The sequence below is a fragment of the Spermophilus citellus genome (genome assembly GCF_964194105.1).
Source record: "Spermophilus citellus genome assembly, chromosome: 3".
In the NCBI taxonomy this organism is placed as follows: Eukaryota; Metazoa; Chordata; class Mammalia; order Rodentia; family Sciuridae; genus Spermophilus; species Spermophilus citellus.
In genome coordinates, this window is record NC_138184.1 from 80,912,801 (window position 1) to 80,926,326 (window position 13,526).

Genomic DNA, 13,526 nt, shown 5'->3' on the forward strand with positions numbered 1-13,526 from the left:
TCCATCTGATTTGAGTCATACCCTAATCTATACTCTTTCTTCTCTATTTTCTACTATTCCACCCTGCACACCAACAAAATTATCTTCCCCCAAATCTCTTTTTCATTGTGCATATTTGCTTTCCCTCCACTTGACCACTTCTATGAATAATACCTGTTTTCCATGCTTGACACTCAAGACCTCAGGGAGTCTTTCCTTCCTGTCCCACTCCACCATGATCCCTTCTTTGATTCTGCAGCATGTACATCTGCTCCCCATGCTTTGAGCAGTGAGACAGCACCATCTACCGTCTTCTAGTTGTTTCACACATCTCTACGATTTCTCCTGACTAGACTAGGAGCTCCTAAAGGCAAACACCAGTTCTTCCTTGTACTGAGCAGCTCTCACAATAACCAGTGTGGAACATGGTAGAGGGAATTTAAGCATCTACCGATTTGTTGGACTAAAACAGAATCACTGTGTCAACTATACCCTCCTGAAAAAACATGGCACCATTTAGACCTGCTTTAATCAACTGGGGCCAATTTCAATAGAATGAAAAAACATGCTAAGGAGACTAAAAAAGTTTAATAGGATTAATGGCCAGCAGAAAAACAAATAGTCCAATTTAAAAATGGACAAAGCATTTGAATAGATATTCCTCCAAAGAAGATACACATAGCTGGGAGCAGTGGCGCACACCTGCAATCCCAGCGGCTCTGGAACTGATCACGAGTTCAAAGCCAGCTTCAGCAACTTAGCGAGACCCTGTCTCAAAATAAATTATTTTAAAACGGGCTGGGGATTATACTCAGTAATCAAGCACCCATGGTTTCAATCCCAGGTACCAAAATAAATTTTTTTTTAAAAAGAAGATATTCAAATGGCCAATGAGCATATGAAAGATGTCTAGCATAAGCAGGTATGGGGCATCAGGCACTCTGCATGCACAAGGCTCAATCCCCAGCACCAAAAATAAATAAGTAAATAAAAACATATTTATAATAAGCTTAAACATTAGATATTTAAATTTTTCTCCTGACTTATAATGACATTGATAATTATTATTTTGTGTTACCAGAGAGTTATTGCAAAAAAAGTGTTTAACAGAGTAGTTTAAACTAATTAATAAGAAAGTCTTAAATTTCAGAGTTTGAGATAAATCAGGGAACATGTCATAAATGAAATTCACTTACTTTTTAAAGATGACAAGCCACTTGTTCCACCAAAAAGAGAACGAGTGGCTGAGCTGCCTGATCCCCCTGGAGGTGGGACCAGCATGACCAGGTATGTGCCACAGGTATAAATGGGTGTCTTCCGGAGCATTTTCAGAGGTAGCCCACAGCTAGTATTTGCTGGAGAAGAAAATGAAAATGCTGAGTAAAAATACCTGACAGATTAATTTGATTATCAGACCAGATTAGCATATAATGAAGGAGCCCCAAACCCAAACAAAGATACACCTAAACTTACTAATGAAAAAAATAATTATTTTCTTGCTTCAGAGTCTGACCAAGACTCCTATTATATGGTATAACCATTTCCTTCTTTTTTTAATATTCAATTTTTATTTATCAAAAAAAATGAGTGAGGAAATTCTTCCAGATGGTGTACATCTTGTTCTTCAAATTTTGACTTTAAGATTATTAATTTCAGTTAATAATTTTTGCCTGAATCAGTTTTTATCGTAATTACTGAAAAATTATTTAATTACTAAGTTTATTTTCTTTGTTTCAAGGTCTGATGAACTCCAAAGCCAGGCTGGATCAGAAGGACTGTGCGGGGCCTTTGGTGCCTGTCTCTGCCTCCTGAAGTCCTGTTTATAATCTTTTATCATCTCCAGAAGGCTTGGCTTAAAGTCCCATCAGGAGGGGACACTCCCAGAAAGACTTAAAAGCCTTAGGGACCAGAGTGATGATATCAAATATGCTGGATTTGTCTCTATGTTCACCATGTTCTAACTTGAGTTGCTGGCCAACTGGTGCCACTGGACTTTTCTGTTGAATAAGCCAGAAGGATCCAATTCTTCCTCGGTAGTAATTTCCAAGTGCATCTCCTTGCACCTTGGTGATGACTGCTGACTCTCAGTAGGTCACTGATGCAGGTGGCAGGACATCTGGCCAAACTGAGTTCAGAGTTAAGTTCTGCTTCTGTCCTGAATAAGACACTGTTCCACATACATATTTCAGAATACAAGATTCCTACCTTGCTCTTGGGGATCAGCCTTGCTTCTGTCTTCTCTTAAACACTTTTAAACTCCACACAGATGGTTAACAGGAACTGAGAGAGGGCAGAGGATGAAGCATACTGGCAATGTGTCTATCAGGTAGAACCAGAACTAATTCTGCCCTACTTCCACTAATGCCAAAGTACTTTTCAGTTTGAGAAGGAAATTGGTTACCAGCAACAATGTTACCATTATAGTTTGGATCTGAAAGTTTCCCCAAATGCTCTGTGTTGAAGGCTGGGTCCTGCAGTAGTGTTCAGAGGTGGGGCTTTTGGGAAGTGACTGGATCACAAGGGCTCAAGTTGGTGCCGTTTTATGTGTCTTCTATACCTTGATCTGTGACAGAGACCTTGTCCCTGAAGCTGTTGGAAGGATTCATCAGGTTCTCTTTTTCTATGCACACTAGGTCTATTTTGAAACCAAGTTGGACTCTGGTCTCAGGAAGGCTGATTTCCTTAGCAAGCTGTTCTCTGGAATGAATCCCAGGGTAGGGATTGTCCGTGAAGGCCTTGATGAGGGTGTGCAGCTGAGGGGCTGTAGGTGGCACAACACTGTCTGACCTCTGAATCTGTTCCCAAAGGTGATCTCACCCAGGGCCTTGGCTTGATTCCAAAGCCTCCTTAAGTTCTGGCATTATATGGAATCAGTGCCTAGCTCTGTGACTCTGAAACCAAATCTGGATTCTTGCCTCTTCAGTGCTGACTTCCAAAACATACTTTTGTTTGGTAGTGTAACTTGGGTGCGGCTTTTGGTTAGAGGTGTTGATAAGAATTTTCAGCAGCTCTTCAATGAATTTGGTGCAAATGTGCCTACAATTCATATGCACAGGCTTGAAGAGCTATCTTGCTCCAGTTGGAAAAGTTCTGATGTCTAGGCATCCATCTAAGAGCTGTTATGACCATTTCTTAAAGGTGTTCCCAATATTCAATTCCTTCCTGATTCTAAAAATCCTTTCAAAAGAATGAATCCTCACATGGATTAAATCTCAAAATAAGAATCCTACTTGTGTTCTCCTGAGGAAACTAATACTCTACTAAATATTCTTTTTCTTTTCATTTTACATAGAACAAATTCTTGATATATTTGTGATATTATATTGCATATTAACATGTTAGTCTCCCTCTCCCGAGGCTTGAACCCAGGGCCTCCTGTATACTAGGTCAGCACTCTGCCTCTGCCACTGAGCTATATATCCTGGTCATATATTCTGGATATTAATCTTTTTTTTTAATCACTTTTTTTTTAAGAGAGAGAGAATTTTTTAATATTTATTTTTTAGTTCTCGGCGGACACAACATCTTTGTTTGTATGTGGTGCTGAGGATCGAACCCGGGCCGCACGCATGCCAGACGAGCGCTCTACCGCTTGAGCCACATCCCCAGCCCCATGATATTATATTAATTACAAATAATTTCAAATATTTAATCAACCAAAAGTTTCAACCTAGTAAAAGCTTTCACAACATCTATAACAAAATAATACTTACATAATTTATGATAATCTATTAAACATATTTCTTTATTCATGTTCAGTGGCATAAGTAATCATTAATAAAATAATTCTTATTTCTAATCAAGAGATATAAAGCATACTACAATCTCCCTTATTGGCACAGCTGAAATGTGATGTGAATTTTTTTTCTGTATTTCTTACTGGCACATTATAATTATACATAATACATACCATTGTTACATATTCAAAAATATAATTTGGCCAATATCATTCCCTAGTATTACCCTTTCCCTCTCCTACAGTGACGTTTCCAAAGATGTGTTGTTTTGTTTTTCTTGTGGTGCTGGGTCTCGTGCATGCTAGGCAAGCACTCTACCACTAAGCTGCACCCCCAGCCCTGGAGTGAATTTAATTTATTTAATTTAATTATTTAATATATTGTCCATATATTAGCCTAGTAAAGACTGATGATGTCAACAGAAAATGAAGCAGAGCACTTGACTTGGGTAACAATCAGGCTGTAAAACAGAACTTATAGCTTAGATGGATGTCAAATCATTTTCAGATAGTTTAGATCAGAAAAATGAGTAAAGTGAAACCTAATCTGTCTGATATTTGAATTCTTGTACTTCTAAAAAGCACCATTTAAAAAAAAACTGTAACCCACACCAAATATATTGTTAATTCAGGACATAAATTCCTAGCATAAATTTTCATAAATAAGAAACCCCTGGGCTGGGGTTGTGACTCAGTGGTAGAGCACTTGCCTAGCACGGGTGAGGCACTGGGTTATCTCCTCAGCACCACATGTAAATGAATAAATAAAATAAAGGTCCATCAACAATAATAACAATATTAAAAAAGAAAGAAAGAAACCCCAAAACAGCAATGACTAGAGATTTAGCAACTTTGTGGGCTTAACATTTTCACAAAGATGTCTTCTTTTTTCTTTTCTTTTTTTTTTTCTTTTTGTTTTCACTAAGAGTTGTTAATCAACATTCTTATTAACCTGGTAATAGGTATTAATTTGTCATGGAATGAAACTTCTAGATCCTCTGAATGTTTAATTAATTTTCAAAAGTCCAAAAAAAAAAAGAAAAAAGAAAAAAATTTCAAAAGTCCATTTAAGCTGGTAAATTTTTAATGTAGCAATATCAGATTAAATGAATACAAAGACTATAAATAAGAGTACATGAGATCACATGTTTTGAATACAGATACCAGTTTTAACAGAACTCTAAATATACTTTTGCCTTCTGAGGTCTTTTTTTCTTAATATTGCACATATTTTCTTATCCAACAGATATTCCTTAGTATGTCCATTGTTTAGGTAGGATTCGATTTTCTCCCAACAGACAAACCAAGATCAAGAATTCAGCCTATTCAATGACTTTCTCAATAGGACCCTAAAGCTCAGAAAATAATGCCACGAGTTAATAAATAGGCTGGCATCAAATTAAAAAGCTACTCCATAGCAAAGGAAACAATTAGGAATGTGAAGAGAGAACCTACAGAGTGGGAGAAAATTTTTGTTAGCTATTCTCCTGACAGAGGATTAATATCTAGTATATATATATATATATATAAAGAACTCAAAAAACTTAACACCAAAAAAACAAAAACAAAAAACAAAGAACTCAATTACTAAATGAGCAAATAAATTGAACTGACACTTCTCAAAATAGGAAATATAAATGGCCAACAAATATATGAAAAAATGTTCAACACCATTAGCAATTAGAGCAATGCAAATCTAAACTATACCGAGATTTCATTTCACACCAGTCAGAATGGCAGTCATCAAGAATACAAACAATATGGTTTGGGGTTGTGGCTCAGCACTCGCCTAGCATGTGTGAGACCCTGGGTTCAACCCTCAGCACCACATAAAAATAAATAAATAAAATAAAGGTATTGTGTCCAACTACAACTAAAAAAAAAATAAATATTTAAAAAAAAGAATACAAACAAGATGTTATAAATGGATCTGGAGACTATCATGCTAAGTGAAATAAGCCAATCCCCAAAAACCAAAGGTCAAATGTTTTCACTGATAGGTGGAAACTAAACCACAATAAAGGGAATGGGGAGAAGTCCAGTAGATTAGACAAAGGGGAATGAAGGAAGGGAGGGAGGATGGGAATAGGAAAGACAGTAGAATGAATCTAACATAATTTTCCTATGTACATACATGAAAATACCTAAGTGAATTCCCTACCATCGTGTACCCACAAGAATGGGATCCTAATCAGAACAAGATATATTCCATGCTTGAATAATTTTATCAGAATGTATTCTACCATCATGTATAATTAAAAGAACCAATTTTAAAAAGAATAAAAATGATAATAAATGCTGGAGAGGACAGAGAAAAAGGAACACTTTTACACTGTTGGTGGGATTGTAAATTAATACAACCACTGTGAGATATCAGTATGGAGGTTTCTCAAAAGACTAAGCATGAAACTACCAGATGACCCAGCTATACTGCTCCTCAGTATTTAACCTAAAGAATTACAGTCATCAAAATACAGAGATACATGCATACCCATTTTATATAGCAGCATAGTTCACAGTAGCCAAACTATGGAACCAGCGTAAGTGTCCAACAATAAATAAATGGACAAAGAAAATGTGGTTCATATACACAATAGAGTTTTATACAGTCATTTTAAAAAATTCTGGCATTTGCAGGAAAATGGGTGGAACTTGAGAACCTTATGTTAAATTAAATAAGCCAAACTCAGAAGGTCAAGGTTAGTGTGTTTTCTCTCATATGTGGAAGCTAGAGAGGAAGAATGAAAAGAAAGGTGGGGGACGATTACATGAAAAGCAAAGGCAGACCAACAGCATAGAGGAAGGGGATGAGGAGAAGAGGGGAAGGAAGGGGGAAGTGCCAGGGAGGGTATTGGCCAAACTATATTGTTATGTTGTGTGCATGTGTTGATATGTAACAACAAATCCCACCATAAAGCATAACTATAATGTACCAATAAAAAATGTGGAGGAAAATAAAACACTTCATTCATCCTGTCATGAAAATATTTACATAGGTGAAAAAGAACTACCCTATGAAAGTATTTCCTGAACTCAAATAACACACTCATTCAAGTTACAACTATTAATACTTTCTCACTTATGTTTAGTATAAGCAAGGTCTGAGGCAATACAATAATAGCCTTAAATTCTAATAAAAACTAATAAGGATTTATTTAATAGTCTTTAATGAACGAACCATAAATATTTTTATTTCCTAGTGTTTCAAACGCTAAAAAGATTAAAGCATAAAACTGCAATAAGTTCATATTAAGATACATTTTTCTATATATGGCATCTTTTTCTAAATTTATCTTTTACTGCACTTCATGATTTGTCATAAACCAAGGCAGTTGATATATAAGCTGTGAACTTTCTTAGAATAATTGTTCTTAACTTTTTCGGGGGGGTGTTGAAAATCAGATGAAAGTTATGATGGACATATATGAAATGTTATTTAAAACTGGAAGAGCATGTTTATGAACCCATTAAAGGCTTATCCTAATTAGGAATTCCTGCCTTCAAGGAATAGACAGCGTTTATAATATGATACCTTTTATTTTTAAAAAGGTGAAAAAAGAAAACATAAATTTGGCTTTAATTGCATTTGCATTAAGAAACCCTGGAAATGCAAATAAAATTTGATAACTATAGTTAACTAGAGGGGAAGAGCACAGAACAGATTACCTCAGTGGGAATAAGACTTCTGTGCATGTGGGTTTAACATTTTCACCAAGATGTTTTTAATAAAACACATTCTTATTAACATGTTAATAGGTGTTAGGTTACCACATCGTTTTGACCTTCAGACTTTGTAAATATATCATCTATCTTAAAATATTAAATGATAAATTCTAAATAACAAAATCTCCATTGTAGACAGTATATCTCTTGCCTGCTCAAGATTGAATTTAGTGAACATAATGCTAAATATCATCTTTCACATTCATGAATCATACACTAAATATGAAATCAATTAATGTATCCCAACAGTAATGATGGTAAGATATTTACAGGTAAAGCTAGACTGTTTGAGTTATTACAGATTCATATGAATTCATGTCCACAACCCACAACAGGAGTTAACCTGGAATGAAACTGGACAATGAGGAGAAGATCATATAAGATGAACTCTGCAAAGTAAAGCACTTCGGATGGCACAGAGTAAGTTCTCAATAAAAAGTTGCTGACTGGAACCATCCCAAGAAACAGGCCTGAAATGGCAGAGCCACCTACCTGCTTGATCCTCTTTCAGCGTGTTGGAGATGGTGGAGCCAGTCAGGGCTGCAAGGGTCGCTGATGGGGAAGCTCTATACCGAGAAAGTCTACTCAGAAGCATCTCATTAATGCTTTTGGCAGATTCACCCTCTTTTCGCATTAGAATTGTGCGTTCCTGAAGTGGGTTGGCTACAAATACACCATTTTCAACCTGATATTTAAAGAAAACAAGATCCTGAAATAATATCTGTTTCCATTTAGTTAAAAAATTATTACTTGATATTATCATGACCTCATTGCTTAAAAACAATGCAAAATCTGCATCTGGGTACACTTACCCCTCAAAATTTAAGACCTCCACAGAAATTACTGCCAACAAAAGGAAGGCTATGTTAAGTCTGAGTGCTCTCGTTTTTCATCATGGCCTATATTCAAAATGTAATGAGCCAAGTTTAAATTCTAGGAAAAGTTGTTGATTAAAATTCCTTTTACTCAATTCTACAGGCAACACTCACTAATCATGAGCCTCTGACAGGTACAAGTAAGATGAGAGGAAAACAAATCAGCCTTTGATTTACTGCTAAGGGGAGCTATGAGGTTAATGCCTTCTTGAAATACAGTTGGTGGCTAACATCCAAATTCTCCACCAGCAGTGGTTCCCATTGGCCCCAGCTGCTCGGGTGCTGGCAGAGCCGCCAGGAGGGAGGCAGACTTTGCTGGGAACACACCCCACTTCACCACCACTGAACCCAGCAGTTCTTTCATTCATCAACTGATTATTCCCCAGGAAAATCTCTGGAATTATGATGCCAAAATTCCTTCACCAATCTGGAGCTTGACTTCCAGCAGACCACCGGCTCCCACTTTTTCTTTTTCCCTGGCTTTCCTTCTTGATAAAAAGACCCTGACCACTTTCAATATCTCTTCCTTCTCATTTCTCTTCCAACCCAAGAATCTTTAGATGCAGCTCCTGGATCTGGGGAGAAACAGGCCTCACCTCTGAAGGTAGGCAAGACTGGCCTGCGGTGGTGGGCTGAGGAGACAGGAGGAAATGGAAGTCTTCAGAAGCCAACAGAAAGTGAAGCAGGAATGCAAGGGAAAGTTGGTAGCAGAGAAGTTGGAGGTAACAAGGCAGCGATTCATACAGTGATGAAGCGTTCACGAGGACTTCTTAGAGAGTGGGAAAATGCTGCCTGTTTCCTTACCCTCTGCTTCCTATTTGTCTGAGCTCAGCACCCTCGAAGGAGCAGACATCTTGATAGCCCACCAGAAACTTAAAACCAGAACCATCCACCTTCTTCTGGACTTCCTTGCAGACTGAGCGTGGCCAGCCCTCTTGGGATTCTCTGTCCCTAGCCATGGTGGTGGAACACGATCCTGGTTTGTTTCTTCACCCATGAGCACTCAGCTACAGTAAGGCACTCACTGTGCTACCTTGTGGAGCCAGCCCAGGGTGCACCGGCACTCCTCTCTTGCTTCCCTGCTGCTTCCACATCTCAGCTTGCTGAAGTGGTGCTTGTCCAGGGTCAGCCCTAGCCTCTAGTCCTCAGACCCTCATCTGGACCCTATCCCTAGACCTTTCTGTGGCTGGCTCTTTCCTATCATTCAGGACTCAGGTAGAAAGTCACCTACTCAAAAAGGCCTTCCTTTATTGCCAGTCTGAAAGAGAACCTCCTCCATCCCCCAATCCAGATCACATCACACCACTTTATTTCAGCACAGCTCTTATCAGTCTATGGAATCATTTTGCTCATTGGCTCGTTCACTGATAGCCCTTCTCCTGCCCTGACTGCATGCTTGCTGCCTGAAAGCAGAGATCCTGCCTCTGCTTGGTCTCCATAAGGCTCCCAGTACTTAGGAAACCTTCAAAAAAACACTGAATAATTGAATTGAGACTCTCTCTAACTCAACCTACCTTTCTGTGGCAACTCCGGTATTTTATCTACAGATCCATCCTTGCCACAAAGATCTAGCCCCACCTTTTAAATTTTCCCCCACACTCCTCATTGACATTCCTACTTGAATAACCCCTTGTCACCTAAAATGTAACATACCTACTTCTTGATGCATTGCTTTACCCCTGCCCTCCTGCTGGATCAACGTTTAGTGGTCTTAAGTCTATTTATGTTGCACAACTCTAAATATAACCCTGCAAAGACAGCCAAGATAAAAATCAATCACTTTAAACTTGGCATTCAAAAACATTACCCATCTGGCCCTATGAGAAAAATCAATGGATAACTTAAAAAAAAAAAACTGCATTATTGTGTTTGAGTACTTTGAGAATATTGAAAAGAAAGACTGAGGGCTGAGGCTGTAGCTCAGTGGCAGAGCACTTGCCTAGCACGTGTGAGGCACTGGGTGAGTTCCTCATATAAACAAATAATAAAGATATAAAAAATACAACAACTCAAAAAATTTTAAAAAAACTGATAAAGCACCTTTGAGAAGCAAGGAGGATTGGGGTTTGCTGCACACATGGCCAATTGCTGGAAACCTCGACTTTAGCAGAGCAGCTCCTCAGAGGCTAACAAGCACTGGTTTAGGAAGGAGGGAGAGAGTTAAGTGGGGTGAGGAGCAGCACAGTGCTGGGAGTGATGGGAGGCTGCCCTGCTGGCAACCACATGGGTCCAAGCCACTATCATCTCGAGCTGGATGACTGGACCAGCCCCACAACCAGTCTCCTGCTTCAATCTGGCTCCCTCTTCAGCTGCCTCAATCAACCTTTCTCACTACATGGCCCTGTCCTCTGCCCCCTGACTCTAGGCCCTATTACTTGCTGTGCACTACCTGCCACTTCAGTTGGCCAAGACTACCCTAGTTTGAGCATTAAGAGGTCCATGCCCCACAGATCCCTCAATCCCAAGCAAACTGGAATGGCTGGCTACCCTGTGTATCAGTGGCTGCTTCTCATAGTTTAGGTCTGAGTTCAAGTGTCCTTCCTTGGAAAGTCTTCACCAGTAACCCAAATTAGAGTAGCTCCCCTTTCCCATCCACTATCACATTAGCTTGTTCAGGTGTCCAAAAATATGTTTTTTTCCCCCTAATTACAAAGTTAACATATGGTCTCTCTTGGAAATCTCAAGGAGAGAGAGAGAGGGAGGGAGAGAGAGATCGAGATCATAAGTAAGAAAATAAGCCTGCAATGGTGGCTCTCAGCTATAATCTCTGCTACTTGGGAGATTAAGAAAGGAGGATCCAAAGTCCATAAATACTCTCAGCAACTTAGTGAAATTCTGTCTCAAAAATAAAAAGGGCTGGAGATGTGGCTCAGTGGTAGAGCACTCTGGGTTTAAATCCCAGTGTCACACACACACACACACACACACACACACACACACACACAAAAAGCCCCATTATTCTATTTAGGGATAGGCAGTAAATGTTTTAAGTTCCAGCATTTAAAGAAACCAAAGATAGCTTTGGATACTGCATGTTATTATTGGGATCAATAAAAGGATGTGTCACCGACTTTTAAAAAGAAGACATCCTGGGCTGGGGTTGTGGCTCAGTGGTGGAGCGCTTGACTAGCATATGTGAGGCACTGGGTTCAATTCTCAGCACCACATAGAAATAACAAATAAAATAAAGGTAAATATATATATATATATATATATATATATATATATATATATATATATATATAAATAAAGAATACATTCTGAATCTCTTCCCTTTATGTCCCCCAACACGACTTCACCCTAACAATGTGCTCTCTACCTGGTCCCCTGCAGTAGCCTCCTACTGATCCCATTCTTGCCCCCTATTTATGCTATGTTCTTTTAAAAACTGTTTCATTATGAAATTTTTAACAATAATTTTTTTAAATCCATTTATATGTCATCTGGATATGAGTTGAAAAATACCATATTTTCTTCATATATCCCAAACATCATGTTATTTCACCCTTACATGTTCAATATGTATTCCTATAAAATATATTTTCTTAAATGACTTCAATGTAATCACACCTAACAAAGTTAACAATACTTGTTAACATGACCTAATTTTGAGTCCATAAATTAGATCCAAATAAAACAATTAGAACAATCTATACATTATATACATTTGGTTCATCTTTTTGGTCTCTTCTATGGTTATTTTGCTTCTAAGAGTCTTTATAGGGGCTGGGGATGTGGCTCAAGCGGTAGCGCGCTCGCCTGGCATGCGTGTGGCCCGGGTTCGATCCTCAGCACCACATACCAACAAAAATGTTGTGTCCGCCGAGAACTAAAAAATAAATATTAAAAATTCTCTCTCTCTCTCTCCTCTCTCACTCTCTCTTTAAAAAAAAAAAGAGTCTTTATATGTGGCTTTTGACTATTCTTGACCCAACAGCTACAATAAACCTTTAAAACAAAATCCTATCGCCTTTCTGCTCAAAACTCTTGTCCAAGAGCTTCTCATCTCCTTGGAATAAAATCCAAATAACTTTCAGGTCCTATAAGCAAAGGGCCTGGATGCTCCTCCCACTGTATCATCCATTGTTCAACTCACTCTCTCTTCCCTCTACTTGAGCCACAAAGCTCTTCCTGATGTCCCACCCTCAACAGGCCAAGCACATCCCTGCCTGAGGGTGGCTGCACAAGCCATTTCTTCTATCTATAATGCTCCTCTGCCTGGTCTCACATGCCTCATGCCTTGATTTCTATTCAGGTCTTAGGTCAGATATCACCTCCTTAAGATAGGTTCCCCTGCCCATTACCTAAAATAGCCCACCTCCCCAAAAAATCATTTTTCTGTTACCTCACTCTACTCCATCTTCCTCATTATACTTATCACTGCTTGAAAGTGGATGCCTATTTCCTCTACTGGAATATAAGCTTCAGAACACTATGTTCCAGGCTCCCATAATACTACCTGGCATGCAGAAGGCCCTCCTCATTCATACCATTCATCCATAATGTTGAAGAGGTATGAATGACAGATTCAGAGGTGGCTACTGAAGGATATGTTCAGGACTCATGGGAGTAAGGTTAAATGAAAACGTCCATTTGTATACAGTGGGCTAGGATCACAAGCTCTCCACAAACTAAAGATGCCAGAGGGGGGAAAAAAAAACTGTGAGGAGGTTGTGGAGGGGATTTGAATATCCAATGAGGAAACAAGAAAGATCGTCACAACTTCCCTATACCAGCTCAAAGCAGCACCATCTGTCCTGCTTGTCACCTTTGGAAGTCAACTGCAGTTACAATGTTCCAAGAGAGAAGAAAACAATCAAGCTACTGTGAGTTTGTCACTGTGGGAAAGAGGTAATTCTCTGCAAAACCAAATAAAACTAACAAGCTACCAATCACAGATGCTCCAACCTGAGGGTACAGACCAGCTAACCAAATTTCTAACATGGGCTCTCACCACCAACCTATTCAGATTTTCTCCTCAGGGGACAAATTCCTTCTCTACATCTGCTCCTGTGCTCATTAGATCAAGTCCTCTACTTCCATTAAAACCTTGCCACAGCTGGGCACAGTAGCACACACCTGTAATCCCAGAGACCCAGGAGGCTGAGACAGGAGGATCGTGAGTTCAAAGCCAGCCTCAGCAAAATCGATGCCTGAGCAACTCAGTGAGATCTTGTCTCTAAATAAAATACAAAATAGGGCGGGGGATGAGG

At 38.9% G+C, this 13,526-nt stretch overlaps 1 protein-coding gene across 6 annotated transcripts in view; it reads right to left on the minus strand.

Moving 5' to 3' along the window:
* The window catches only part of HECTD4 (HECT domain E3 ubiquitin protein ligase 4), a 188,896-nt gene that overhangs the window by 94,225 nt on the left and 81,145 nt on the right, over window positions 1-13,526 (minus strand). For all 6 annotated transcript variants that reach the window (XR_014021088.1, XM_081286402.1, XM_081286401.1 and 3 more), the window contains exons 8-9: window positions 7,931-8,123; window positions 1,176-1,334 (exon numbers count right to left, since the gene is read on the minus strand). Coding sequence is in view for 5 of the 6 variants with exons in the window: in XM_081286402.1 (XP_081142528.1) it covers window positions 1,176-1,334; window positions 7,931-8,123 (352 nt within the window). In the remaining variant the exon portion in view is untranslated. The remainder of the gene's footprint in view (window positions 1-1,175; window positions 1,335-7,930; window positions 8,124-13,526) is intronic.